The sequence below is a fragment of the Ogataea polymorpha genome, assembly GCF_001664045.1.
Source record: "Ogataea polymorpha strain NCYC 495 leu1.1 chromosome Unknown OGAPOscaffold_4, whole genome shotgun sequence".
NCBI classification, from domain to species: domain Eukaryota; kingdom Fungi; phylum Ascomycota; class Pichiomycetes; order Pichiales; family Pichiaceae; genus Ogataea; species Ogataea polymorpha.
The window spans coordinates 553,103-578,582 of NW_017264701.1; the positions used below are offsets into that span (position 1 = coordinate 553,103).

Genomic DNA, 25,480 nt, shown 5'->3' on the forward strand with positions numbered 1-25,480 from the left:
GTTCAGACTATTGTTAAAGCCGGAACTACCTATGGAGAAAAGGAATACAAAGCAAAAAAACTTTCTCTGATGATTCCAGCGATTATCGATATATATACGATTTGAATGGGTTTTCCTTATCGCAGGAGCGGGGACGCCAGTTTTCGCCTGGTTGGCTGGTGTGGTAAAAATAGTCTATCTTGCCTTGACTGGGAGCACGCGTTTTACGTGTACCCCGGGAGTTTGCCACATCGGTTATTTTCCGTGGTCCACTTCGCCGTTTACACACGTAAGAAGCCGGTCCGAAAATTGATGCACAAACATGTGTTACCCGGCCTACCTCGGAATCACCCCCACATTTAAGCAAAGGTTCGCTGCAGTAGTTATCGATGGGATGCTCTAAACAACTAAATCTCTTATTTATTTAATAGCAGTACAAATTTTCCCAAAGAGCTTATTTCTTGGTGGAGTCAGCACCCTCCTTGGCACCAGAAAGAGCACCGGAGACGTACTCGACGGCCTCGTTCAGCTTCTCCTTACCGGCATCCAAATATTGGTTGGCAGTGTCGGCCAGGCTGCTTTGGTTCTGGTTGGCTTCGGACTTGGCTTTGTCAGAGCCCGACTGAGCCTTGTCGCCCAATGTCTGTGTGAAAGACTTTTGGTTGTCTGGCGTCACCTTCGAGGCAAGTTTGTCTGCCTGATCTGTGACTTGCTCCTTGGTTTTCTCGTAAGCACTCTTCTCAGAGTCTGGCTTCACGCTCTCGGTGATCTTGTCGCTAAGGTTCTTTCTTCCAATGTCACTCATGTTTGATTCTGTGGTAAAAGAAAGGAGGCGAGCATGCTAATTTTATAGCTCACAAATAGCAATCATATGTAATAGCAAGTATTGCTAAATAATACGTAATATATAGGAGCAATTACGTAATAGGTGGCTGTTCGGTCTCGTCGTCGAGCCAGTCTTTGGCCCTCGAAATGGCCTTTTCCCAACGTTTCCACATGTGATGTCTTTTCTCGTCGTCCAGCTGGGCCACGAACATGTTGCTTTCGTCTGACCCGCCGTTCAGCTTCTCCGTCACGTCTTTGAGCGACTTCCAAACCCGGACTTTTTTGTGAAGTCCTGCAGCTATGGCAGAGCCCAAAGCAGTACATTCTGCATTGTCAGATCTCACAACTGAAACGCACGGCCCCAGCAAATCAGCTTGAATCTGCATCACCACGTCAGACTGAGACATGCCCCCGTCCACGTGAAGCGTGTTCAATGGGTTATTTTTGTCTTGAAGCTCGGCATGGTCCAGAAACTCAGATGATCTGCCAGCGTCCGAGACCATGGCGCGCAAAATAGCACGGACCTGGAAACAAACTCCCTCGATGGCTGCTCTGGCAATGTGGGAGGCCTTGGAGTACTGTGTCAGCCCAAATATCGTACCTGTAGTTCTTGGGTTCCAGTATGGAGCAAAAAGACCGGAGAACGCAGGAACAAACACCACGCCTGCGCTTGTAGGAGCCTGAGCAGCAAGAGGACCAATGTGCGAGGAGCTGTAAATGAGTTTCAGGTTATCTCTCAGCCATTGGACACACGCGCCGGCAACAGCGATCGAACCTTCCAGACAGTAGTGAGGGTTGACCGAGTCCTTGCCGTCGACAGAAGGGTCCAAGTCAGGGAACCAGTATCCGACAGTCGTGACTGCGCCGTGCTTGGAAACCAGTTTCTTGTCGCCTGTGTTGTACAGCAAGAAGGCACCGGTACCGTAGGTACATTTGGCGTCTCCTTTTTGGAAGGCCAGCTGGCCAACGAGAGAGGCAGATTGGTCACCCAAGCAACCTGTGATCGGGACGTCCGCAAGCAGTCTCATGATAATCTCCTCCGCGTCCTGGGACAGCACCTTCCGCTGATACCCAATGTGTTTCAGGTCTGGCAACTGAAAAGTTCCGAAATCGTAACAGCTGGGAACGATTTTTGGAAGATTGATTTTGGTGGTGTCGACTCTCCAAAATTCAAGCAACGCCTCGTCGTAGTCTTTTGTCTCTAGGTTCATGAAACTGGTTCTAGACGCGTTCGTGATGTCTGTGAGGAATGATTTTTCTTTGGTGATATTGTAGATCAGCCAAGTGTCAATAGTACCAAACATCAAGTCGCATTCTCCACTATCGTAACTTTCCTGTATTTCTGGGACATTGTCGTACAGCCAGGTCCATTTTAGAGACGAAAAATAGGTAGAGATCGGACAGCCAGACCGTTCTTGGAGCATGGTGCGAATATCCTCGGGAACGACGCTGTTCAGCTGGTTCATCAGGTTTAGGGTCCGGGTGTCGTTCCAAACAATACCGTTGTGCAGCGGCTTTCCGGTACGCTTGGACCATATAATGGTGGTCTCACGCATGTTGGCGATCCCGATAGCCGCCACGTGGTAAACTGTAGGCAAAGAGCCGTCGAGCGGTTCCTCAGAGTTCGAAATTTCGAGTCTCATCAAACAGGCGGCAAGACACTCTAGAACGTTGGCCAGAATGTGACAAGGATCACATTCAACCCATCCTGGCTGAGGGAAAGACAAAGTAGGGCCCATGTGGTCTTCTTCGACCTGGACATGGCCGTCTTTGCCAATTTCCAAAGCTATACCTTCATTGGAAAAAATAGTGGGGGAATTCCGTTTCGAACCTTCCTTTGCAGAGGTGGAGTACTCGATCTGGTGTTTGGTGATCTCCTCCCCATTCTCAGTGAACAAAATCACTCTGGTGGAGGTGGTTCCAATATCTATAGAACAGATAAGTGGAATACTGGACATAAGTGCAAGTTGGGATAAAAAAAAACAGGAAACCTAAACTACCCCAGATTAGCGAGAGAAAAATTATTTATAAAATGCCTATCCCCATGGAAAATAATTGTACTATTTTATTGTATCAGCAGCCTTGCAGCCTCTTTGAAATTCGGATTGTTCTTTTCCAAGTCAAACTCCGGGTTTTCCTGCCAGATTAATCGCCGAAAAATCTCGTCCATAACAAGCTGCTGTATGTTATTGGTGAACGGCTCGCGAATGTCGAATTGAGGGTTGGCGGACGCGGCATTAATTTTGGCAATTTCCTCGGCATCAAAATATATGCTACGCTTGCTGAGCTTGACTGCCTTGTAGTTCAACTGGTAGAGTTTTTTCGCAAGCAGGTCCCAATGCTCGGACTGGTTCACATAAACCATGCCCTGGACCAATATCTTCCAGTTTTCGAGGTCCTCGTAATGGGGAAACTTTTCCTTGAGAAAATTTGTCAGAGCAATCGCAAAGTAGATCTCACCCGTTAAAATAAAATGCCAGAGAAAGTTGCGCACAACTCGAAAACTAGGACTCGATTTTTCGTTTGCTTGCGCACTATCTAGCGCCAACCGCCAAGCCTCGTTGACTTCGCCCCTGGCCAACAACTCCTTGACCGCCTTGGTGGTCATCGCAACGCTTGTTGTCCGAACTCCGTGATCCTGCATCGACGTCCGGATTTCACTCAAATCTCTATTGTCCAGCGACAGATACTCAAAAAGCTCATCTTGTACAGGACGCATATCTATCTTTAGCGTCTCCATTTTTCTGCATATCGCTCTTTTCAGATCTCGGTCCCTGAGCCCCCGAAACATGATATGAAACGTTGTTGCGTTAGGCAAAAGATGGTATTTGTCCATAATTTGCAAGTTCTCCAGCACATTTGCGATTCTGTTGGGATGGTGTTTTTGTAGCGTTGTCTCCAGAAGCAAATTCATCACCTCTGTGTCGGGCTTATGGCCCATTTTGATCATTTTGTCTCTGACCTCAAAGCACTCGAGTGTTTTGTATGTTTTGGCAAAAAAACGGATAATTCGCTTGAAAGAAAGCCGTTTGAGATCCGGTGAGTTGGTCACTGTGTTATAGATTTTACAAATATGGGGCATTAGGCTGGGATATCGCCGGAAGTCTAGTTCTGACACTGATGTCACATACTTGTTTATTGATGCCTTTGTGTATTTCGCTGGTGGCTCCGGGAGCAATTCTCCCAATCTGAGCTTGTCTGTCCGCCTCACTCTGTCTGTCTCGCGACGGAACCCTCGCCGGCTCAATATATCCAGAAAATATATCGCTATGACACTCTCGTGGCTGCCCTGTTGCACCTGCAAACCGACTTTATCGCCCGTAAGTTTCAGAAACTGGTCGTAGCGATTGTGGATTCTTTGCTCGGCGGCTGCAAACGCGGATGCGTTTCTTGCCGCTGTCGAAACACTAAACTTGCGAATGATATTCATCAGCCAAATCTAAAAATTTATTCGTATTTTTTATCATGATCCACATTACAACTCCTATTTCCTGCGGCAAAGTCACTCCCCGTGAATTTGATTTGACACAGACATCCAGTCTACCAGCTTCTCGACCGGGTCATTCTCATCTGGCAGTCTCTCGTGTCCGTAGTTCACGATGTTAACACTTTCCCCGACCTCCCTGTACGTGTTTTGTACTCCGTCGACAGTCTCGCGTCGGAAAACACCCACTTTGTAGTCTCCTCCAAAGTGGTGCTCCTTTCCAACTAGTCGTCTGCCCCTCATATAATTTATAATTTGATCCTGTCCGTCCACGGAGCACCTAGTCTTCTGAGCATTCCAAAACTGTGATCCCTCCGAAACAGGCCCGGTATACTCTGAATACACTGGCAGAACGTTGCACTCGTATTTGGTCGTTTCGGCTTCTGCAAAAGTAATATTTGACGGATGCAATGATCTGCTCATTACGCGTATTAAATACTCTATTTCCACAAATTTATTTTTTTAATTCAATGAGTGCCATACAGTCCTTCAAACACTACCCTTATTTAATCTCCAAGTAAGTATACGAAGCAAAATGCAACTAACAGCAGGTACTGGGACCCGGTGTTTGCAATTGCCGTGGGAGTCGTGTCGTATTACGCCTACGAAAAGAGAGCAGGCAGACCCGAAGGTCACACTCTAAACGAGCTCATAAGACGCAAGTACGAACGGATGACAAAGTAATGAACCGCTTTTAATACTCAATAAGCTTTATTTTATCATTTATCGTATGCAGAACTTGGATCAGGAGGTCTAGACTCTCAGCTCCATAGTAGGCTTTTTTCTCGAAAGCATCCGTTTCGTCCTCTTGGACTGCTGTTTTCTGTCTTTCTTGCCAATATCGATCAGATCGCGGCCGAAGTTGTCTCTGTTTTTCAGCTTGTAAATACGGACAATCCAGTTTTCACTGGTGAACGCTTCCTCCATGACGTCCAAAGTGATCGATTTTGCATAGCCAGAGCTCAGTTTCTGCTGTCTCACACGGTCAACTGGATCGAGACCATTGTAGACATCCCCGAATCTGTAGAAAGATAGCTTGTACATCAGCGAGTTCTTCATGGCGTCTGTGGCTAAGTCGTCCACTCTATAAGCGCCTCTGTCTGTGAAATAATTGCGCTCGCTAATTTCTTCAGGCCAGATTCCTTCAGCAATTCTCACCATCCATAAAAACTTGTTGATGTCGTCTCCCGAGTACCCTATCAGTCCACCAAAGATCACGAGAACATAGTCCACGTCGAGCTGTCTCATAATCACCTCTGCCTTGTCCTCCGAGGTGGCCATGGCACGGCCAACGGTGGCGATGTGGGTGTTGTTCCACGTGTTGTTGTCGACAAAAGTGGTTCTGTCAGCCATTCCACCAATCTGGTATCCGTAATCCCACCAGGCCATCACTTTGGCATCCTCTGGAGTGTTCATACGCAACCAGTAGTAAGCCTCCCGATAATCGTCGATAAGTAGCTGAGAGCCATCAGGGTTTCTCGAGGCAAGAACAACCGACGGAGACGAGTATGCATTCGACGTCACCCACGTACAATGTTGGACGTAGAAAACGAGGTAGAAAACGAAAGTGGCGCTGACAACCATTTTGGATAGCAGCGTGAATAGAGAGTCCTGCGACTTTTTGTTGTTCCCCCAACTCGACAGCTCTTCTTTGACATCCAAATAAATGTTGAACAGTCTTCCCAACGTGATACCTGCACAGACACAAACAATTGGAGCGAGGGTCAGCATCAGTCTGACCATGACGCCAGCAAAGTAGGAGCCCAGAACCGAATACACAATGACAAACACAGCAGGGTTGGAGAGCTCCTGGAAGCAGAAATAGACACCGACGGGGAAAAGCCATATCATGAAGTTGAGATCAAAGAAAAATGAGGACCATGGGGTAGGCTGGTGCTCAGAGACAGAGGCAATGATTGGGATGTGCACCTTGGCATAGTTTGTGTCCCAAAGAGAGTAAAATCTCCCGGTCCATGGGGCAATCCATCCCATTTTTGTAGCCAGTACAAGACCAGAGATTCCAACAATGGCCACCACAGCACCCAAAGCAAACATCAATCTGACAAACTTTGTTGGGGACAGAGTGTCTTTCAAGTAGCTAACAAGAAGCACCAATTGCAGCAGCCCAAACACGCCAAAAGCAGCCATGTGGTCGTTGGATCTGATCGGCAAGAAGCCAACAAACGGAATCTGCATCGACATCAGCGTTCCCAGGGCATACCAGGTGCAATACGAGGTGTAGATCTTATAGTCAAAACGGCCCATCAAAAGCAGAATAAACACGTGCAATGGAATGATGTTGGTGATAAACACATAGCCACCCCAAGCACTGACCATGTAGAAGTAGAACATTGCGGTCAAAGCACCGTAGAAAATAGACCCTGTGTTGACAGACTTCACCCACAGGAAAAAGGTCACGAGCAGCAGCGTGATAGCAATGGCCTCGTTATCGTAAGAGCCGGCCACAGATCTGGAAATGTACCCTGGAGTAATCCCCATCAAGAACGCGCTAAACAGTGCGGCAGTCTTCTTGTGCTTGAGAGTTGGTGTTGTTGAGGTGACCTCCAAAGTTAGAAGGTACATTGCCAAGGAGGTGATGGAGCTAAACGCTGGAGCCAGCAAAACACAGATATTTCTAATGTCGACTGGCAAACCCACAAATTTCAGGATATGGTAGATGACGGACGAAGTCACCATCAGACCGGGATAGAGTGTTCCTCCAGTGACTCTTCCTAGCGGGTACCATGTCTTATCGTCGAACCAGTTCAAGAACTCATAAAAGGACGTGTTGACAAGATGTTTAGTGGCACGGAAATTGAACCATGGATCGAATTCGTGGATAATCGATTCGAAGCGGATCACCGAAAAAAGCCGCGAGGACACGGCTGCAAACGACACAGACACGAAAATCAGTGTCAGCAGAAGCATTTTCACGAGCTTGAGCAGTGTAGGGTCAACCCGAAGGTAACCCTCATTATCTATAAGTGAGACCATTTCAGGTACAATTGTGATGTGGGCCAAAGGACGATTTCCGTTAGGCGCAAATATCTGGCTTGTTTCTAGATATTTCAGCAATCCACTTCAATTGTCGAATTGTTCAAAGATGCTTTTGTACGTGTTAAAAAAATAAACTCGAAAAAAATCACAAATATTAATACAAAAAGGCAAAATAACAAACCCGCGAGATAATTGTTGATTTATTACTCTTGTCCTTGACAAGCCAGTCGCCTTGAAATTACACCTCTGTTTAACATGGCCTCGCATAGAACAACGGGCAGTCTAAAACTGCAGCCTATGAACAGCGCCAACTACACAGCAGCCCAAGATGGAGTACAAGATTTGCAAAGTCCTACCAATACTGAGAGTGTAGGGGATGAGCCCAGTTTCCAGGTCGCAGGGCCGACCTTGCAGCCGATTCTCGACATGGCGACGGCGTCACTACCCAACGAAGAGCGGCAATCTTTGACTAATAGCGAGCCTAAGGAGCAATCATCAAAGTCCAGCCAGCCGCAGCCGCCAGAACCGCAGGCAGTGCCTCCCGCTCCATCACTCACACCTCCTTCTGATCCATTGCCGGAACATAAAAACAATAATCCTGTGGCTCAAGCCATTCCCGGCAAGCCGATGACTTTATATATTGACCAAAAATCGCTAAGCGAATCACCTCCTCCTCGAACGAAATCGCCATTCCGGGACTCACCCAACATCTTCATCAAGCAAATCAATGATCAGCGACGCCCATTGTATACGCCTGCTGTCTTGCGCTCAGACAGCATCGGCCAAACAACTGGGGGAAGTGAAACATTTGATGTCTACAAACCACCTGAACGCCCTATATTGAAATCAGCTCTTTCTTCATCATCGCTCAGATCGCTCACATCTATCACAGACTATTTTGGGGGGTTTGTCAGAGGCTATGGTGGAAAGCCAGCACAGATAGAAGGGCCCACCCGGAGGCATTGGAAACCCAATAATAGCCGGTTCAGTTGTGCCAAATGCAACAGGATTTTCCACTTCATGACAGACAGCCGCAGAAAACACCATTGCCGCTACTGTGGTGAAATTTTTTGCAACGATTGCTTGAAGAACTTTGTCTATCTAAATGACAACGCGCATTTCACCCTATTCGGTAGCTCCGAAGATCATCTGGATACCAAAGACAAAAAATATCTGTGCAAAGTGTGTCAAAATTGCGCTCAAAAATACGAGGTTTATTTGAAAGAGCACACCACTAAAAATCTGGATCTCGACTCGAATAAAACTACAAACGGCAAAGTCAACACTACAAGAAGGGAAACAATAGCAAACAATCAAAATCCAATGCCTGCTGACTGGGATTGGAGTTCGTTCTGATTATTATACAGAGAATTCAAAAGCGAGCTGCGCTCACTCCTCGTTCTTCTCGTTTCTTTCTCTGTTTTCGCGAATAATCGTGTCTCTCACCAGGCCGATTTTGGACGCACTGGTAGTGTCGTTTTCAGGTTCATATTCGGATCCAGAAGAGGCGAAGTCTGTTTCACTTGAAGAAGAAAGCCCCACAGAGGAGTTGTTGTCATTATCGTTGGAAATGATAGGGACAGATGATGTCAGTTTGGCCTTTAAAGACTCGTTGGCTTGGGCATTTATGCCCGACTGCTCTCTTTCTTGTCTCTTTGCAGCTCTTCTTTTTCTCAGTCTCTGCGTCTTGGCTTCTTCGTACTCGTCCTCAGAATCCATGTTCTCCAGTTGCTCGAGCTGCAGCTTTCTTCTTTCCTGCCGCCTCAGTCTCTTAAGCTCGAGCTTCTTCTCATAGTCATATAAATTGAAGTCTGGGAACAGTTGAGGGCCGTACTCGTTAATAACCTCTGTGATTTCCATTGAAAGTTGTCTTCGCGTTTCACGCAGTTGAGTGAGTCCTTCCTTATTGACCAACGCTAGCCACAATGGTCTAATTGATTTCAGAAGGTCCATGCCCTTGTCGCCGAAAATAAGGGCCGAATACGTGATCATGGCCGAGAATAAGTATATGGAACAGAATATAGTGAATGCCGACCTGTCTGAGAGACCATAGTACTTTCTCATCAGCATCGTTCCCAAGACGGAGTAGAAGATATACAGTAACGGGGCAAATCCAATACTGACCAAGATTTTCCATGTAGCGATAACGTCTCGCGCCATTATTTTCACGGTAGAGGCTGCCAGAGCCTCGCGTCTTTTCTTCTCGCTAATGACCTTTGTAGCAATAAAAACGGGGGAGAAAAGAATCACACCAGGCAAAGCCAGGGCTCCTAGCACAACCAACTGTACAAGCGAGGTAACAAACCGCGTGAAAATGGTCAATGTGTCGTCGTTGCGGTCTCCGTCCACCAAATGATCGGGAATTTTGAAAATCCGCAATTTCTCGTTATACTCAAGAATACTCTTCTTCAGCTCCATAATCCGAGGCTCGTCTTTGTAGTGTAGATACCCCTTGAGTAGCCTCCGGTTCATTTCAATGATACTTTGTAAAGAAAGGTGCTTCGACATGTTGTTGGTGTACAGTCTACGAGCGACCTGGACACAGGTCAGACTCTCGTAGTCTGGGCATGTAACGGTGACTGCTTTCAATCCGCCGGTGATTGTTTCGAGCAGCTCCTTGATGGCATCCTTCGAAGTTTCTGGGTTGGAGTATTTTGCTACCAGTTCGGGGCTGATTTCAATTGGCATTCCAAACTCCACGACCGCACGCGAACGGAATTTGTGTGGATGGAAATAGTTCATTCCGCAGGGAACGATCTTGACGTTGCAGCCTGGATGGGCTTCCATGGCACCCAGAGCCATCACTGCCACACCTGCCTTCAACGGAAGCAGGTCTGGACGGTCGTGAGAGCCACCTTCGGAGAAAAGTCCGAGACAGTGGCCGTGCGCAAGATGCTCAAAAACCTTGTGGTAGACCTCGGACTGGTCGATTCTTGGCGCAGTTTTGAACGCTGTTCCGGACTCGAGCGCTTTTTTCGCCTCATCGGTGGTCTTGGGAGAAGAGAATTTGAACGGTTTTCGCAAATACAGCTCTGTGTCCGAAACTATTTCTCCAACTTCGGCAGTGCCCCACGAACTAGGCAGTGCAATGAGACCCTTGGTTTGGCACACTTTGGTGAACTGGGTGTCCACTCCAAACACATGGAGCTCGTTTTCGGGATCGATCTTGATGGAACCGGCAGCAGGCTTCAGACAGTCCTGAGCACGACGGACAGGAATGGACATCTGGCTTCTACTAATTAGACCGATAAACTTGCGCTTGTGGCTCTTTTCGGCGATCAGAAAGCTAATGCGCCGCCCGGTCTCGTTTTTCACCTGGCCCATGAGCACAATGGGGTCAACAAATTGGTTGGCGTGAGGAGCAGCCACGAAAATTATGGGACCCGACTTGGGCAGACGAAACGCCCCGCGCGGGCGTATCTCGCGGAAAAAGCAGTCGAAGATCACCGTGAACGTCCACAGCACAAGGTCGTACACAAACTTGCGGAACCACGAGGGTTCCTGCCAATCGGAACTGGGAGACATGAGGAGAGCTTCAGTGTGCGAGCAAGAAAAATTAAAATAAAAAAATCACCACAATTACCGTGTCATGGTGATCATCGATACACTTTACAATATTCAATAGAAGCCCGCAGAAATCAATTTTTCCACCCTGATTGTGCTCTGCATGCACTCCCAATTTCGGCTATAATCCAATTTTATTAGCTTGGTCAAATGTCAGTATTACCTCTTTCGGAAAAACACAAACATGGTGAAGCTATTTCATCGCTTACCAACATTTTAGTTCCTCTTGAAAATGCCCGTCGTGAGAGTACTTGGCCCCATGCTTGCCTCAATTGCGCTTTCGTGGGCCTCTGCATCTCTGGCTCTTGCTTTGGTGGTCCTGGCGTACTCTCGATCTGAGCCACTTATCCTCATCACAGCTCTGGAATACGCAGCTGGACTGCTTCAGATTGCTTGTCTGTGGAACAGCAACCACTATCTCAACGGTACATGTGTGCTGGTTAATCTCCTGTCCATCCCTGTTGTGATCTACTGGTTGGAAACCGTGCTCGACGCTCCATCCAAATGCAAACACATAGAGCTTGCCATGCTCACCACATACATTCTATCGTGTCTCTTCAAGCTGACACCTGGCCGTCGGTTGGCCAAACTTCCCGACCCAGAAGCAAACGTCAGAAACAAACACTCTGCACAGACTTTGGTGGACGAGATGGCAGAGAAAGCCTTGGACTTCCACTGTCAGAAATCTCTCGACCCGTTGGTACCAGAGGAATTACACGATCAGCATTCTCAGCAGGACTCAGAAAAATCAGACAAATGTACCGACCACAACATCTCCTCCGAATCTTTCAACTTCCAGTACAAGGCTGACATCCACCTTCAGCAACATCTGGACTCGGAGGTGCCACAAATGCTACCACAGCTAGAAGAAACTCTGGCACCTGTGTCATGTTCCTCTGCAGAGCTCGAAAACATCACAGAAATCCCAAAACCTCACTGGGTTAGTCCGGCAGATCCAGGTCTCAACCACATCTCTCTTGAGGCATGGAATCAGCATTCTCGTCAGTGGCACGAGGAACAGCAGCTCTGGGGAAATAATTTTTTCAAGCGGCCTGACCTCACCAGATCATTCAGCGACCCTTCTTCGGTGCTGACAGAGTACCATTCGCAGGGCACTCAGTCACGGTCCAGATCTTCCACTATCACCAGACATTCGCGTGTATCGCCGTCCAGGTCGATCCGCAAAGCGCCTTCGTTGCACTCGACATCCAGCAGTCCGCTCAAGAGACTGCGCAGTCTCAAATTCAAAAAACCTCTTGGCCATTCCCAATCGCAGCCCGAACTCAACTTCGAGTTCCTCAAATCGCTCCAAACGTCTCCAATCCGCACACACCAGCATCAAAAGACGCTTTCATCAAACTTTAAAACGCCGTGCAACTCGCCGGTCAAATCCGTTGCAGGCGTGTCTCTACGGCTTCTGAACGAAACCCACACCCCAGAGAGCCAGCAAAGTAACCGCTCCAACGAGAGCAGCGTGCCATCCGTGGTGGTCGGGGCTTACGACCGCGAAAAATGGCACGCGATCAAAAACCAGCTCATGCATGAGGCTCAAGCTACCACAGTCCCAAGCGTGGAGGAACGCTCTCCTTTATGGAGCTCTGCATAAGTCCCGGTAATAAGAACATTATTGTGCATATTATTAACTCTATTTTGTACCACGATTCCCGTGCATAACTCCTGCAAGATCTCGTAAAAATTATTGTTGACGTTCCGCCCCAAGGCCGCCGGCCGCGAAATTTTTCGAAATGTTCAAAACTTGAGTATTTTGGAGACTCTTTCCCGTATGGTAGATCCGACAAAAGACGACTCGTCCGCAGGCACGCGAGACATCCGACAGCTGCCAAGAAGAATATATTCCCCCTATGACTCTGCCACTCGACCTCATACAAGTCCGCAGGAAAGTGTGTCGCGTCCGTCCACCCTTCTTCCTCCCTTGACCTCGACGGCGTCCTCCACCTCAGCCAGCTCGCATTTCTACTATCCATCTCGGCAAGGCTCCTTCCAGAGGAGTACCCCACTGTACGCCTCCAGCTATAGCGATTTGCCCCACAGTAAAGGCTACAATTACCGGTCACAAGCTCCACCGTCCCGATTGAGCTCATCCAGAACGTCCGTTTTTCAGACACAGATAAACCCATTGGACTACATGCCGGCCGATCCAGGGGTTGATCTGTCCATCTTTACAGAGGAAGACGCGGTCGTTTTGCGAAATCTTCTTCCGCTGGCAGAGATCCATAAGTGGAAGTTTGTTGCAACCAAACTCTCCAAAAGAAGATCGAAAAAGCTTAATGCTGACTTCTGCATCAAAAAATTCCACGAAATGTTCGATCTCCCGTTCAATCCGGCTCACTCGCTGTTCAATTCCCAATACTTCCTAAGAGCTTCTGCTGGTACAGCGCATTCGAGAAGAAACCTTGAGGGTCTGGTTGGCAGCTCATTGCCGTACATTGTTTCCAAAGACGGTTGGAACAATATTCAATATGACACCTCGCACCGGGCCTCAGCATAAAAAATATATAAGGTATTTTATATATTATTCAATATGCTTAAATTATCGAGAGCCTTAAGCTCAGTGGTATCTGGCACACGCAATTCGCCTAGCTTTAAAACATATTTGAGATTGAAGGATGGCAAAATCGGGTCGTTTTTCCATGACGTCCCATTGGGTCTAGACAAACAAAAGCGTGTCGCTAATATGGTGGTGGAGATCCCAAGATGGGTCAATGCTAAATACGAAATATCCAAAGACTTCACGGCTAATCCTATCGTCCAGGACACTAAAAAAGGCAAGCCAAGATACCTTAACAATATCTATCCGAACCATGGAGTACCTCACAACTACGGCGCCTTTCCGCAAACTTGGGAGTCTCCGTTGGAGTCGTCATCGCTGGTCAATCAAAATATCCTAGGAGACAACGATCCACTCGATGTCATTGATATCGGCCGTTTTGTGTCCACCACGGGGACTGTCAAGCCAGTAAAGATACTCGGCTCACTCGCCTTGGTTGACGACGGCGAGTTAGATTGGAAAGTGGTTGTCATAGACACAGCCGACCCGTTCGCTGTCGAGCTGAATGACATTGAAGACGTGTACGAGAAAATGCCAGGGGTCTTGGAGAACTTGAAAAGATGGTTTGAGGTATACAAGATCCCGACAGGCAAGGAACCAAATTCCTTCCTCTTTGATGGCAATTACAAGGATACCGAGTTCACCCTTAAAGTTGTACAAGAATGCCACGAAAACTGGTACAAGCTAGTCATGGGTGAGTTTCATGGGGACAATCTGCCATCAACAGAGAACGCTACATTGCCGCATACCAATGGCAACACTGTGTTTGATGTCGAAATTGAAGTTTCGCAGCAAGCAGAACAAGTGCCACCAGAAGTGAATGACATGAGCTTCATCAAGTAGCTCTTGTGAACTTGTATATTAAGAAAATGGTACTCCTTGCACCTAGAAGTAAAAAAAAAACCCAAGTAAACAAAAACCGTGCTCAAGAGAAACATTTTCTAGATGGCTGTCAACAAGACGAGCGTTGATATACCTGGATCGACAGTTGATCTAAACTGGACGTTTCAGCACGCATATCTGACACTGCTCAATGGCGCTTCAGATTCTTCTGCTTCGTCATTTTTAGGCAGGTTTCTCGAGCTCAATAAGAAACACCTTTTGGCCAAGAACCTGCCGTTTCAAAACAAAACATCCAAGAGCGCCACAGATGACTTTGAAATTGGGTCACGCATTGTGAAAAATAAACTAACTTCTAAGCAGCAGAAGTGTGTCTCCGAGATCTCAACGGCCCTGCGTCTTGACATCCATGAAGTCGCTCGGATTGTTCAGATCACTACTGAGAGAATCCCCGACGAAAGCGAACTTGATAGCGCGGACAAATCATTATTCCAGCTAACGGAAAGTCATGACGATGCTGCGCTATTATATTCCAATGTGATCAAGGAGTCTAGAGCAGTCTTGAAAACGCTTCTGTATTTAATAAAAAACGAGCATTCCTTGTCTTCCCATCTGCAAGACATTTGCTACGAGATCAAGCAGAATGGCTACGATCTTCTCCAATCCTATATTGAGTCCTTGGTGGAGTGGAACAAAGCACCGATTGAGGTTTCCCAGAAAAGCCTGCAGACTGAGCTGGAACTACTGGCGCTGGATGTGCTGAATCTGATCCTCTACCTTATATTCAAAACTGGCACTGGATTCACCAAAGGTACAGCGATGAAGTGGTTCAGATTAATGAAGGATTCCAATTACTGTGGTCTTTCTCGCATTTGTGAAGATGAAAGCAACGATAGAGTGACGACCTTTGAGGGTCTTTGCACTGTTCTGTCTCTAGTGATGCTGGACCTCGATTTCAATTTTGGAGCGCTAACAGACGAAGATTCATTCACCAATGACCCAGAAATATTACATGCCATTAACGAATGTTTATTGACAAGTCATGCAAATTCCATCGTCTTGTACGCTTGGAGCATCATCTTGCATCGAAAGCATTTGGTGATATCCAACAACCCAACCCATCCAATTAGTCTTGAGTTGATTCAAAAATTTGGCGGGCTTGAAAATCTGCAAAAGATTTACTTGACGTGCGCTAAAAGAGCCGAGGAACTTGACGTATGTGCTTCCATGATCAGATGTCATGAAATACTATCGTACGATAGTCTTTACGATGCCATTTTGGCGGCCTTCGTTGTTGCCTTTGTTCCCTACATCCAGCTTAACGAGAACATCACTCTTGCGATCAGAAAGATAATGACTAATGCCCCCGACAGAATAGTCGAGAGATTTTTCCTCAACCCGGCTACAGAAGACTTGATGGCCATTGCTCGAGCCAAGCTGCCTTTATCAATCAAGTCCTTTATTCGTCTTGTCGGAATAAATTCGAACCTGGCTTATGAAGAGCTCGCTAATCTCAAGTCCTATATGGAGGTGTTCAAGGAAGAGGACTTTTATTACAAGTATCTCATAGATGACGAAAATCCCCAATTAATCAAGCTTACTCAAGATGTTGATGTCCTGCCCCCATACGAAACTCCTGGAGAACTGTCATTGCTGCTAAAAGAGGGCACAAAAGCTCAAATCTTTCCAGGAGCAAACAAGGACGACATGGTTGTCGCGTTTCTTTACGATTACAATGGATGGACCTTGCTGGGTAGAATTCTGAAGAATCTGTCGAAGAAGTTGGATAGTAACCCTGAGAAGGTTGATCTAGCCTGCGAAATTTTCCAGCTATTGACCAAGATCTCACAGGAGCTGGAGAAAGACAAATTTGACGAAGTCATAAAGGCAATGAGTCTGTTGGCCGACGATCGTGATGTGATAGAGGTCATTTTCCGTATTCTGGAGCAAGCACTCCAATTGAGAAATGTCCATCTATTGCAATCTGGATACGATCTTCTGTCCTCTCTTTCTGTCTGCGGCTACTCATTCAGGATATGGTCATATCTCTACAAGTCCCAACTTCTTGGGTTGAAAGCTAATGCTGGCTTAGCAAGTACCATTTTAGGAACAGTTGAGATGGTTGAGTGGAAGTATGGGTTCACGCTATCCCTATTGAGACTCACATATTCCATACTGGACGATTGTTTAGTCATTTCCGATGACGTCAATTGGAAGCTGAAGTCTGAGGTGCTAGATCGGCTAGTGGCGCATTGCATACATGTTTACGAAAACTTCCTGCACTGGATGTTTGCTGACGACGTTCAAAGACTACAAATTGGAACTTATGCTCAATTAGTTTTTGTGAAAATCATTGCTAGCCTCTATGGGATTGATAATGGAACAGACCCAAGAACAAAAGTGACGCGTGTATTTGCACAGTCTTGCGAGAGAATCACAAAGATGTTTTTGGTTCCTGATATTCAAGTTTCGAGAACCTCCAAACCGATTTTGGAAACCTTCAGTTCACTTTCTCACGCAGTGATGGACATTGACACTTCTGGACTGTCTGGTCTTTGGCGACAAAGGTTCATTGACGGTATGTTTGAGTTTGCTACGACCTTAATATCCATCAGAAGTGCCTGCCAAGGGACTCTTGCATCCGCATTTGAGATGGATCTTTATGCTATAATCCAAAGGTTGGTCGATTTGTACGCTGGCACAATGAATCAGCGTGCAAATGTTTTGAATTTGCTATCAAGTCTTGTCAGCACGAGCTGGGAAAAAGAGCCGCCATCTCTGCTCACCCACCTGGGACAGGAACATACTCAACTACTGCTTAAATGTCTAGCCGTGGACATGGCAAACGAGTTTGAGACTCATGAAATGAAAACGGCGCTTTTCAGATTTTTCTCGTCAGTCATGGAAGGGGATCAAGAAGGACTGTCGATCGTTTTCATCACTGGGCGCAATATCAAGGATTGCATTCTAGACGAGAAGAAGAGCCTCAGCAAGGAAGATAAACTGAGAAAGTCGCAACTGTCGCTTCTAAAGATATTGAAAGCATTGATTTCTAAAATCTCTGTTTATCCAAGCAACGTGTCGCTGAATTTGGTGGAAGCTCTTGCTCTTGCATTTAACTCATGGACTACTGCCAAAGAAGATGATGATGATGAGAAATTTGTGATGAGCATCATCCGTGAGTTGAGCTCGTTCCCAAAGCCATTATCAACTGATGATGGCGAGGCTTTGAAAGAGTATTTCTACCAGGTCAACATAAAGGCAAAAATGGCCGAGATTATGTCCCTGTACCTTTTTGTTTCACAAAACAATGCCAACAAAACGAAGATCTATCAACTCCTGAATTCCCAAGATTTTATCTCACAGCTTAAAGATAAGTTTGAGCTTGAGGACTGCTCAATTTCTCGGACAGAAAACGAATTGAAAGAGTTTACCATAGACGGAATGAATTTCAGGCTTTCACAATTTGAAAGAACTTCACATTACATCAAAGAAGCTTACGGGGAAGATTCCTCGCATTCTCTGGAACTGATGGACAAGCTATTCAGAAGAAGTGCAAAATGGGAGGTAGTGAGAAATCAAGTTATAGCCAACAGCCTAAGATTCCAGCTGGTGTCCGCTCGCGTCACTGCTGCTAAGTCGTTTGGTGCCTTGGTCACGTGCTTCTGCAAAAACAACGCAGCTGAGATCAATTCGCAGTACATTTCTCTCGCTACAACGCTTCTCAAAATCAACGAACAAGAAGGAATACTCTCACCAAACTTTGCCATTATATACCAGGAACGCATTGATTTGGCATTTTTCATTTGCCTCACTTTCTCCAAACGCAAGGGAGACAAATTCGACGATAAAATAGTGTTCTCCTTAATTTCCTCCGCCTGTCAACTCCTTGTGTCCAACGATATCGATTTACAGGGTGGACTCCTCAGCTTTGAAAACCAAAACTATCGTCCGCTATTGAGGACTCTTCTGATAGCCTTTGGTATGATCAAAGAGGACACAATGCTTTTCATGGAATATGGAGCCACGTTCGTGGACATTTTTAATGCAATCATTGCCAAATCTGTCAAAACGATATTCAAGTCTATTCAAAATGAGGTGATGGCTTCCAGGAAAACTGACTATGGAAACTCATTGCTTATCTGCAAACAAGCCGATGATCTTTCGCTGATTATCAGTCTTCTGAACGCGCTAGTCAACAAGCATCTTCCGCGCGACCTGGAAGTTTCCATTGCCAAGTGTGTGATAGATTCCGGCCTCTTCAGATCGACCGCCAACCTTTACTCCTGCTCCCATCTAATCAAGATCAACAAGGAAGCGATGTTTTCGGAAATTTCCCTCAAGATCATCAACCAGCTTGTGCAATTGAAACCTGTAGCGGAGAAGTTATTGACAAATGGGCTATTTATGGTTCTTGTTGATTCTCAGATATCGGTGCAAATTCAGAAAGGTGGCGTTTCTCCTGTTGTTGCTTCTACAGCCAGGTTGCACCAAATCTGGGTTGATGGTCTTTTATCGACCGTATTGACTTTGGTCACATCGTTTGGCGAGAAATTATCATCTGAAATCTATCTGTTCGTTAAAACATTTTCCAAACAGTTCCAGAGTACTCTATCTGGATGGTTAGAATCTACCACGCCTATTAGTCTTCCAATAGTCCACGAAACCTCCCAAATTATTTTCTTGGCCAAAGCTCTCAATCTTCTAGACATCTATGAGAACGTGGCTTCCAATTCCGATTCTGTCAAGCTGATTCCCGGCCTGGATACGAAAGAGGAACGCCTCAATCTTGTCAATGGCCTAAACTATCTCATTTCGCATCCAAAGTTCCTCTCCTCAAGAATTGTGGCATCGAGTCTGGAAGAGCAAAGATTGCTTGACTCAGATGAAAAATATAAATTTGTGGATCGCCTACTTGATGAAATCAAACAGCTGAAAGATATGTTATTAGAATAATTACATAGACTAAATTAAGTCTTGTTTCTCTTCAGTCTCAAAAAATCCTGAAAGGTGCCAATTCGAACAGTAGTTTCGCCGATTTTGCGGCCGTTGAACTTGAAATCTGCCATACCAGAGCTTCTAACAGTCTCAAATTCAATCAAAGCCGCGTTGTTCTCTGGTTGCAACTCTATCTGGGTGACTGGACCTATTTCTTCAAATATGGCTTTCAGAGTTTCGCTGTTGATTTTGTCGTCAACATTGAGCACCGAGATTGTCCGCGCTCTATCAAATCTCCCAGTTCCAAGAACAGCCACTTTCTTCTTCTTGGGCGTAGCTAACTCGATTTTCATTGGTCTTCCAGCCAGCAACTTGCCATCCATCTCGAGACTCTTGACGGCATCGGAACTGGATCTGAACGAAATGAATGCAAACCCGTTGTTGAGCTTCTTGCTCTTTTCATCACGTCTAAAAGGAATGCGAATCATTTCAATATCACCATATTTGGAGAATACCTCGCTTAATTTGTCCTCATCGACCTTATAAAAGTCCAAGTCACTAACATATACCTGTCTGCCCTCTTCTAGCGCGCCTTTGCGTCCTTGTCTGGCCTCAGGATTCGAGATTTTAACTGTCAATTTGAAATCACCCGTTTTCCCGTGTATCGTATGGCCATCCAATGCTTTTATAGCAGACGCGGCATCCTGTTCAGACGAATATTCAACATAGCAAAAACGTCTTTGCACGTTGGTTTTCAAGGATGGCAGTCTAACTGCCAGAACTCCTCCATACTGTCCAAAAATCTTCTTCAAGTCTTCCGCAGTTTTCTCGGGAGGATAATTTGTAACCCAGAGCGTGTTATTCTTCAAATGGACCACCTCAATCGGCGAGTCTTCAATTATGGTGCCGTCTTTCTTCATGGCTGATAGGAGTCCCTGCTCGTCTGTAAATTCGATGGTTGCTTTCCCTTCCAACAAGGAGATGCTACGAATATTTCCACAGGAGCTGAATATACTGGTCAGTTCTTTCTCATCAATTGAAGAGGGCAGATTGGCTACCAAGATGGTTAGATGTTCGCGATCTCTGATGTCGGTTTTCGATTTCCTTGAATCTGTTTCCGAAGTGTTCTCGTGCGCTCTTTTTTTGTTTTGCGGTCCTTCTGGTTTTTGTTCCAGTTCTGACTCCAAAAATGGTCTTTTTTGGCCTTTGATTCGTGAAAGTGCGAGTTGGCAAACTTCGTCGCAATATTCTTGGCTTTCATCTGTGCCTTTCAGCAGCTCAAATCTTTTCCATTCAGCAGCTAAACGCTCAGGCCAATCCAGCTTTTCGGCAATATCCATTGCTTTTTTGAATAGCTCCGTCACATGTCCATAGTTGCCATGTCTCTTTTCAAACTCGGTGGCATAAAGCCACACTTCCACTTGGTTGTCAAAAGCCCCCAAGAAGGGGAGCAGAAATTCATCTCTGATGCCATCAATATCTCCAATATCCTCCAGTATCTCAATACACAATTTTGCGACAGTGTGGAATATATCTCCTGCTTTTAATGCTCTTGAAAAATAGTTGTATGTGTCCTCAATTAGCAGTGGTTGCGCCAACGCAGGATTCTCCTTAAACAGATGAAGTTCGATTCGTAGAATTTCACAGAACACAGGTATCAAGTTTAGATCAGTGTAACTGTTGAACTGAGACCGTATTTTTGGAAACTGATCCGGAGGACAGTACCGGATGCGTTGGATCCATACTTCTGCATTATGTGGCTCAATTTGCACAAGTCTTTCCCAAAAAGCAAACTCATCCACCTCCAAGTTGAATGACAGATAGGTCTGTACCACTGATACGAAAACCTGAACGCTTAAACTTCTTTCCACTGTACACTGGATTAAACGGTTTTTTGTCACCCTATCCAACACTTTGCTTCCGTGCAATGCCTTTAAATAGCCAATCCAGTATTCGGGACTTTTGTCCTGTCTTTGCATCTCCCAGGGCTCGATCTTCTCTAGTATCTGCGTCACTTTTTTTTTTATTTGAAGTATGTTCTTCATCTTGTCTGCATACTGTTCTCCAAAGTGATCTGACACAAACCTTGAGTAATCATTCAGCAGGCTTTCGTAATCCAAGCTCGGTATTTGCAGCTGTTGAAGCCAAAGGTGGTCAAGTTCTACAGCGTCGTGGATCTTAATTGTGCAATGTTTATAGTACAGTCCCCACATCTTGTAGTTGTTTGTCACATCGAACTGGGTGCGATAATACGCCAGCTGGTAGTTTTCGTCGGTTGGGCTTTCGTCGAGCAATCTCCGCCATAGCAAAAACGACGTCGGGTGTAATTGGAGCTGGGCCTGTAGTGACATAAATTATTTTTCTACATTTTTAAATAGCTATTAAATAAATACTAGTAAATATATTACGCTCGTTTAGTTTCTATATCTTGCTTCATTTCCCAGTCTCGCAGTGCGGCTTCCCATTCGTCTTCGGGATCCTGCTTTGCTTGTATATTCTGGAAGTACTCTTCCAATTCGTTACGTTTTTCTTCTTCAAGCTCATCCCATTGCTCCTTCTCATCGATCCATCTTTCATGGATGTCAATATCTTCCATAAACGCCAATGATGATTGTCGCACAGCATCGGACCAGATGGAGTCGCCTCCAAGCTCGTTCGTTCCAAAACAATACCCATTGGCCTTGTCAATTATTGAAAGAAGATTGATCATCGAAATTTTATCCTCAATTGCCAGAACTGTGTACTGGATCAATCCGAAATCCTCGATCAGATCCGCTATCAAGGTTGTCAGCCTCTCATATTTCTCATTAAAGTAACCCCGTTGATTATTCTCTGTCCTGACATATGGCAAGAGCTGGTTTAAGTCTTGAACTTCCGTATAGTATTGCAACCTGAAGGGCAAGCCACCTTCTAGATCGTCTTCATCCGTTTCTTGTCTTTTTCGCTGCTCCATTTTAGAAGCCCTGTCACCGTCAATGTACGATTTCAAAAGATCAATTTTTGAAATGACATTCACTTGGGGCAAATCCATCTGAAGCATTGACCTCAAAGTCAAGAGCAGCATCGAAATATAGTAGGACGGGGTGACCAGATTGATAGAATCTACTAGAGACACCACACAAAACCTGAAATCAAGCTCTTTCTCCAGTTTACTGAAGATCTTTCTGAATATCGGATTGTTGGTAAACAGCTCTGTTTGTCCGGGGCAATCGAATATAATGTATGTGGATTGTCCGTCTAGACTAAGGGACATCAAGTCTTTGATCTTCTCGATGAAATACTGGATGCTTTGCTCAAACACTTCCAAACAATATACCAGGCCTCCGTTAGGGCCCAATCGTATATTCTCGTCGTTCATGATTTCCTCGAGCGTGATGAAGTCTCTAATATCGATTGTGCAATGGTATGGCAAAAGATCGTTTGCCGGATCCAGGTTCACTATCAGTGAGTTTCTGCCTATTGAATTCAAAAACAGGTTCATGCCATTGCAGTATGTCGATTTCCCGGCGCCGGGAGGACCGATCACGATCTGTCCATACGGAGGCATGATTGAATAATTTTTAATTTTTTTTCCTTGTGAGCCCTACTTCAAATGGAAAACGAGATATCTCTTATAGATTCTATTCTGTACAACTTGATCGGGGTTAAGCAACTCTACGAGTTTGAGGTTAATCACCTTCACACGTTTGCTAACTTGACTCGCCATTTTGTGCAGGAAAAGAACGAAGAAGTGGGAGATAAATGCACAGTATTCAAAGACAAGGCAGCAAAGGAAGAACAATGGGTTAAGGAAAAGATAAAGAACCTGGACTCGGAAATCAACAGATTGGACAAGGAAATAGAGGAGCGGAAGGCTTCGAAGAAAAAGCTGATGGAACTGTTTGAAAGCTTGAAAAAGATTGATGAGTACGAACACAAAGAGCCCACACCAGACGAGTTGCCTATAATGGAGATTCGTGAGGAGCTGGATGATGAAGACCATGTGATATCCGGTGATGTGAAACCCTATGCGGAAATGTCAAATGGGAATCAGCGTGTCGAATCTGCTCGGTCAGCGGAACCCGAAATCAACGATTCCAAAAATGGATCGGCAGCACATAAGGATGCACCTTCACAGCAAAAAAAAGCAGATTATGCTACCACTACAGAGTCTGCTAAAGTTGAACCGCAAAAGAAGATTACGCTCACTCAAGCGCAGAAAATCGAGGAACTATCTCAAGAAGAGCAGAAGAAAATTGATGAGGATCGAGAACAACTTGCTGAACTTTTGGAAGATATGGATATTGCTCCCAAGACAGACTTGAAAGTGAAAAGTGAAAAAGAGGAAACAAAGGAAACAAAGGAAACAGCAGGTTTCCGTGAATCTTCCGAGGCCACTTCTGATTATGCTCCAGGAAAGCCTGCTATTGACCCGGAAGATATCCTGACTCTCGAGATGATTGCTGAGGACTTTGATGACGAAGATTTCGACGAAGATGAGAGCGAATTGCCACGAGCATTTGAAAGAGAAGAAGATGAAGTAGAGGAAGAAGAAGATGACGATGATGACGATGATGATGAGAGCTATGTCAAAGTTGTTCCAGGCGGCGCAAGAAGTATGTTCCTACAGCAGATAGCAGAATTAAGGCAGAAAAAACAGGAGAAGGATGTTTTGCAGAATCTTCCTGAACCTAACAAAGCAGAAGCGAAGAAGAAGAGCGTCACATTTGCAGAATCTGTGCAAGTGAAGGAAATGGAAAATGTTTCTGAAGAGCTGAAGAAGACCGAAAAAACCAGACTGTCTCGTTTCAAGCTTCAGCGCCGACAGCGGGGTGTTAGTCATGAGACCTTTTCGGACGAAGACTCAGAGGAAGTCATGCATGATGTGGTTGAAAGAGACATTGAGGAGCAGTCTGATAACGATAGCTCGAAAATATCTGCTGTTCCAGCCTCCCTAGACTACAGGGCTATGCAAGACGATCTGGATACAATGGCTAGGGCTTATACGCTGGGAATGTACGACGATGACATAGAGACCCATGGCGAAGTTATTGAGAAACTCGATGATTTTGAGTCTCATAATAAAATAGTGGAATCCAAACCGGTAGAGTTGCCAGAAGAACGGGAGGGAGAATCTGAAGAGGAAGAAGATGACGACACGGTCTTAGTGGACAAAATTGTGGAAAATGAGATTGACGAGGCTGACGAGGATCCTGACATTGAACTGGCTGACGAGGTTTTGGAAGCGAATGTTGCAATGGACTACACGAGACTGCGAACCAAAATGATACACCAGTATAACGGAGGATTCCAAAAGAGCGAGAGAGAAAAAGAATATGAGCCTATCGAGCCAGTAAAGACAAGTCGATTCAAAGCTGCTCGATTGGGGCATATCAATTAGCACATCCTTATATTTCAGAGTAGCTATTTAATTCACGATCTTTAACGTTTTGGTTGGCTCATACCCTGTGAGCATGAATGGCTCGACCCCAGCATCACGTACCGCCTGATCAGAAGGTGATCTATGCTGTTTTCTGACGTACGTTGGCTTTCTGGTGAAGATGGTTGTATCAGGAGGAGCCATGTGGTGTTTTTTGGGTTGCGGTTTCGGTTTTGGTGGAGACTGGGAGTAAGTTTGGCGGCACGGAGTGCTGAGATTGTAGTCTCTCACATCAGCTTGGTTGAAAGTTTCGATCGGAATAGAAGGTAGTGGTTTCGAGTAGGTATTGATGATATCAGGTTTGGGTAAGGATTCTCTGGAAGAGTGAGTTTGAATCGAGAATAAGGAGTGCTCCGAGTCAGAGTTCGCAGGATGGGAGTCAGAATCACCCATATCTTTGTAGCTATTGATGAAACTTGTGACTAGTGAAGAGTCTGAACCGTTATTTTGTAAATGAAGGGGCGAGGAAACTGCCCTTTTGGGGCTGCTACCCCTTTGTCTCTCTGTCATCGTGTTTCTGTTGGAAAAGCAGTGCGATGCATATTGTGAAGAGACTTGATCAGAGCCTGTAAGTGTTGAAGCCTGAGCCGAAAATTGTGAGTATGATATGTGTGAGAACGATCTGGTTTTGATTTTGAGCTGCTCGATTTTATGACTGGGAGACGGTGGAGGAGGCAGTCCGACGTCGACTTGAACGCTCAAAGGATCGAAATAGTCTTGATCCAACAAGATCTTGTGTCCTTTATGTTTCGTCATTGATCTCTTTCGTTGCTAACTTTGAGGCTTGGGCGAATCAATATTAATTGTTATAGGTGGCTGTCTTGAGATTGCTACCATTTTGGGAAAATCTGGGGATAGTCGTGGT

The 25,480-nt window shown here is 45.6% G+C and overlaps 15 protein-coding genes across 15 annotated transcripts; 6 read left to right on the plus strand and 9 right to left on the minus strand.

The window, feature by feature from the left end:
• Positions 1-366: 366 nt before the first annotated feature.
• OGAPODRAFT_16521 (uncharacterized protein) lies at positions 367-882 on the minus strand. The gene has a single exon (XM_018354488.1). It carries the CDS (start codon positions 782-784, stop codon positions 434-436), a length of 351 nt encoding a protein of 116 aa, XP_018210633.1. The 5' UTR covers positions 785-882; the 3' UTR covers positions 367-433.
• On the minus strand, positions 856-2,789 carry OGAPODRAFT_16528 (uncharacterized protein; the record flags this gene model as incomplete). Its single annotated transcript, XM_018354489.1, has 1 exon — positions 856-2,789. A coding segment is annotated over exon 1 (1,528 nt), but the record flags the coding sequence as incomplete, so codon positions are not given.
• An 80-nt stretch (positions 2,790-2,869) lies between these two features.
• Positions 2,870-4,234, minus strand: OGAPODRAFT_8495 (uncharacterized protein; the record flags this gene model as incomplete). The annotated part of the gene is made up of 1 exon (XM_018356783.1): positions 2,870-4,234. One exon carries the CDS (start codon positions 4,232-4,234, stop codon positions 2,870-2,872), a length of 1,365 nt encoding a protein of 454 aa, XP_018210635.1.
• A 72-nt stretch (positions 4,235-4,306) lies between these two features.
• OGAPODRAFT_8496 (uncharacterized protein) lies at positions 4,307-4,711 on the minus strand (the record flags this gene model as incomplete). The annotated part of the gene is made up of 1 exon (XM_018356784.1): positions 4,307-4,711. The coding sequence occupies one exon, from the start codon at positions 4,709-4,711 to the stop codon at positions 4,307-4,309; it is 405 nt and encodes a 134-aa protein (XP_018210636.1).
• Positions 4,712-4,979: 268 nt separating this feature from the next.
• On the minus strand, positions 4,980-7,387 carry OGAPODRAFT_16529 (uncharacterized protein). The gene has a single exon (XM_018354490.1). The coding sequence runs from the start codon at positions 7,214-7,216 to the stop codon at positions 5,042-5,044; it is 2,175 nt and encodes a 724-aa protein (XP_018210637.1). The 5' UTR covers positions 7,217-7,387; the 3' UTR covers positions 4,980-5,041.
• A 91-nt stretch (positions 7,388-7,478) lies between these two features.
• OGAPODRAFT_16530 (uncharacterized protein) lies at positions 7,479-10,882 on the minus strand. Its single transcript, XM_018354491.1, has one exon. It carries the CDS (start codon positions 10,808-10,810, stop codon positions 8,675-8,677), a length of 2,136 nt encoding a protein of 711 aa, XP_018210638.1. The 5' UTR covers positions 10,811-10,882; the 3' UTR covers positions 7,479-8,674.
• OGAPODRAFT_94148 (uncharacterized protein) lies at positions 7,480-10,882 on the plus strand. Its single transcript, XM_018357481.1, has one exon. It carries the CDS (start codon positions 7,541-7,543, stop codon positions 8,639-8,641), a length of 1,101 nt encoding a protein of 366 aa, XP_018210639.1. The 5' UTR covers positions 7,480-7,540; the 3' UTR covers positions 8,642-10,882.
• A 226-nt stretch (positions 10,883-11,108) lies between these two features.
• OGAPODRAFT_8500 (uncharacterized protein) lies at positions 11,109-12,455 on the plus strand (the record flags this gene model as incomplete). Its single annotated transcript, XM_018356786.1, has 1 exon — positions 11,109-12,455. The coding sequence occupies one exon, from the start codon at positions 11,109-11,111 to the stop codon at positions 12,453-12,455; it is 1,347 nt and encodes a 448-aa protein (XP_018210640.1).
• Positions 12,456-12,632: 177 nt separating this feature from the next.
• OGAPODRAFT_8501 (uncharacterized protein) lies at positions 12,633-13,358 on the plus strand (the record flags this gene model as incomplete). The annotated part of the gene is made up of 1 exon (XM_018356788.1): positions 12,633-13,358. One exon carries the CDS (start codon positions 12,633-12,635, stop codon positions 13,356-13,358), a length of 726 nt encoding a protein of 241 aa, XP_018210641.1.
• A 70-nt stretch (positions 13,359-13,428) lies between these two features.
• Positions 13,429-14,301, plus strand: OGAPODRAFT_16531 (uncharacterized protein). Its single transcript, XM_018354492.1, has one exon. The coding sequence runs from the start codon at positions 13,545-13,547 to the stop codon at positions 14,259-14,261; it is 717 nt and encodes a 238-aa protein (XP_018210642.1). The 5' UTR covers positions 13,429-13,544; the 3' UTR covers positions 14,262-14,301.
• Positions 14,302-14,417: 116 nt separating this feature from the next.
• Positions 14,418-19,199, plus strand: OGAPODRAFT_88211 (uncharacterized protein; the record flags this gene model as incomplete). Its single annotated transcript, XM_018356887.1, has 1 exon — positions 14,418-19,199. A coding segment is annotated over exon 1 (4,122 nt), but the record flags the coding sequence as incomplete, so codon positions are not given.
• Positions 19,200-19,228: 29 nt separating this feature from the next.
• On the minus strand, positions 19,229-21,547 carry OGAPODRAFT_94153 (uncharacterized protein; the record flags this gene model as incomplete). The annotated part of the gene is made up of 1 exon (XM_018357482.1): positions 19,229-21,547. One exon carries the CDS (start codon positions 21,545-21,547, stop codon positions 19,229-19,231), a length of 2,319 nt encoding a protein of 772 aa, XP_018210644.1.
• A 53-nt stretch (positions 21,548-21,600) lies between these two features.
• OGAPODRAFT_82591 (uncharacterized protein) lies at positions 21,601-22,743 on the minus strand (the record flags this gene model as incomplete). The annotated part of the gene is made up of 2 exons (XM_018356626.1): positions 21,601-22,106; positions 22,167-22,743. The coding sequence occupies 2 exons, from the start codon at positions 22,741-22,743 to the stop codon at positions 21,601-21,603; spliced, it is 1,083 nt and encodes a 360-aa protein (XP_018210645.1).
• A 47-nt stretch (positions 22,744-22,790) lies between these two features.
• On the plus strand, positions 22,791-25,370 carry OGAPODRAFT_16533 (uncharacterized protein). Its single transcript, XM_018354493.1, has one exon. It carries the CDS (start codon positions 23,473-23,475, stop codon positions 24,574-24,576), a length of 1,104 nt encoding a protein of 367 aa, XP_018210647.1. The 5' UTR covers positions 22,791-23,472; the 3' UTR covers positions 24,577-25,370.
• OGAPODRAFT_94156 (uncharacterized protein) lies at positions 22,791-25,371 on the minus strand (the record flags this gene model as incomplete). The annotated part of the gene is made up of 1 exon (XM_018357483.1): positions 22,791-25,371. One exon carries the CDS (start codon positions 25,369-25,371, stop codon positions 24,604-24,606), a length of 768 nt encoding a protein of 255 aa, XP_018210646.1. The 3' UTR covers positions 22,791-24,603.
• Positions 25,372-25,480: the final 109 nt, after the last annotated feature.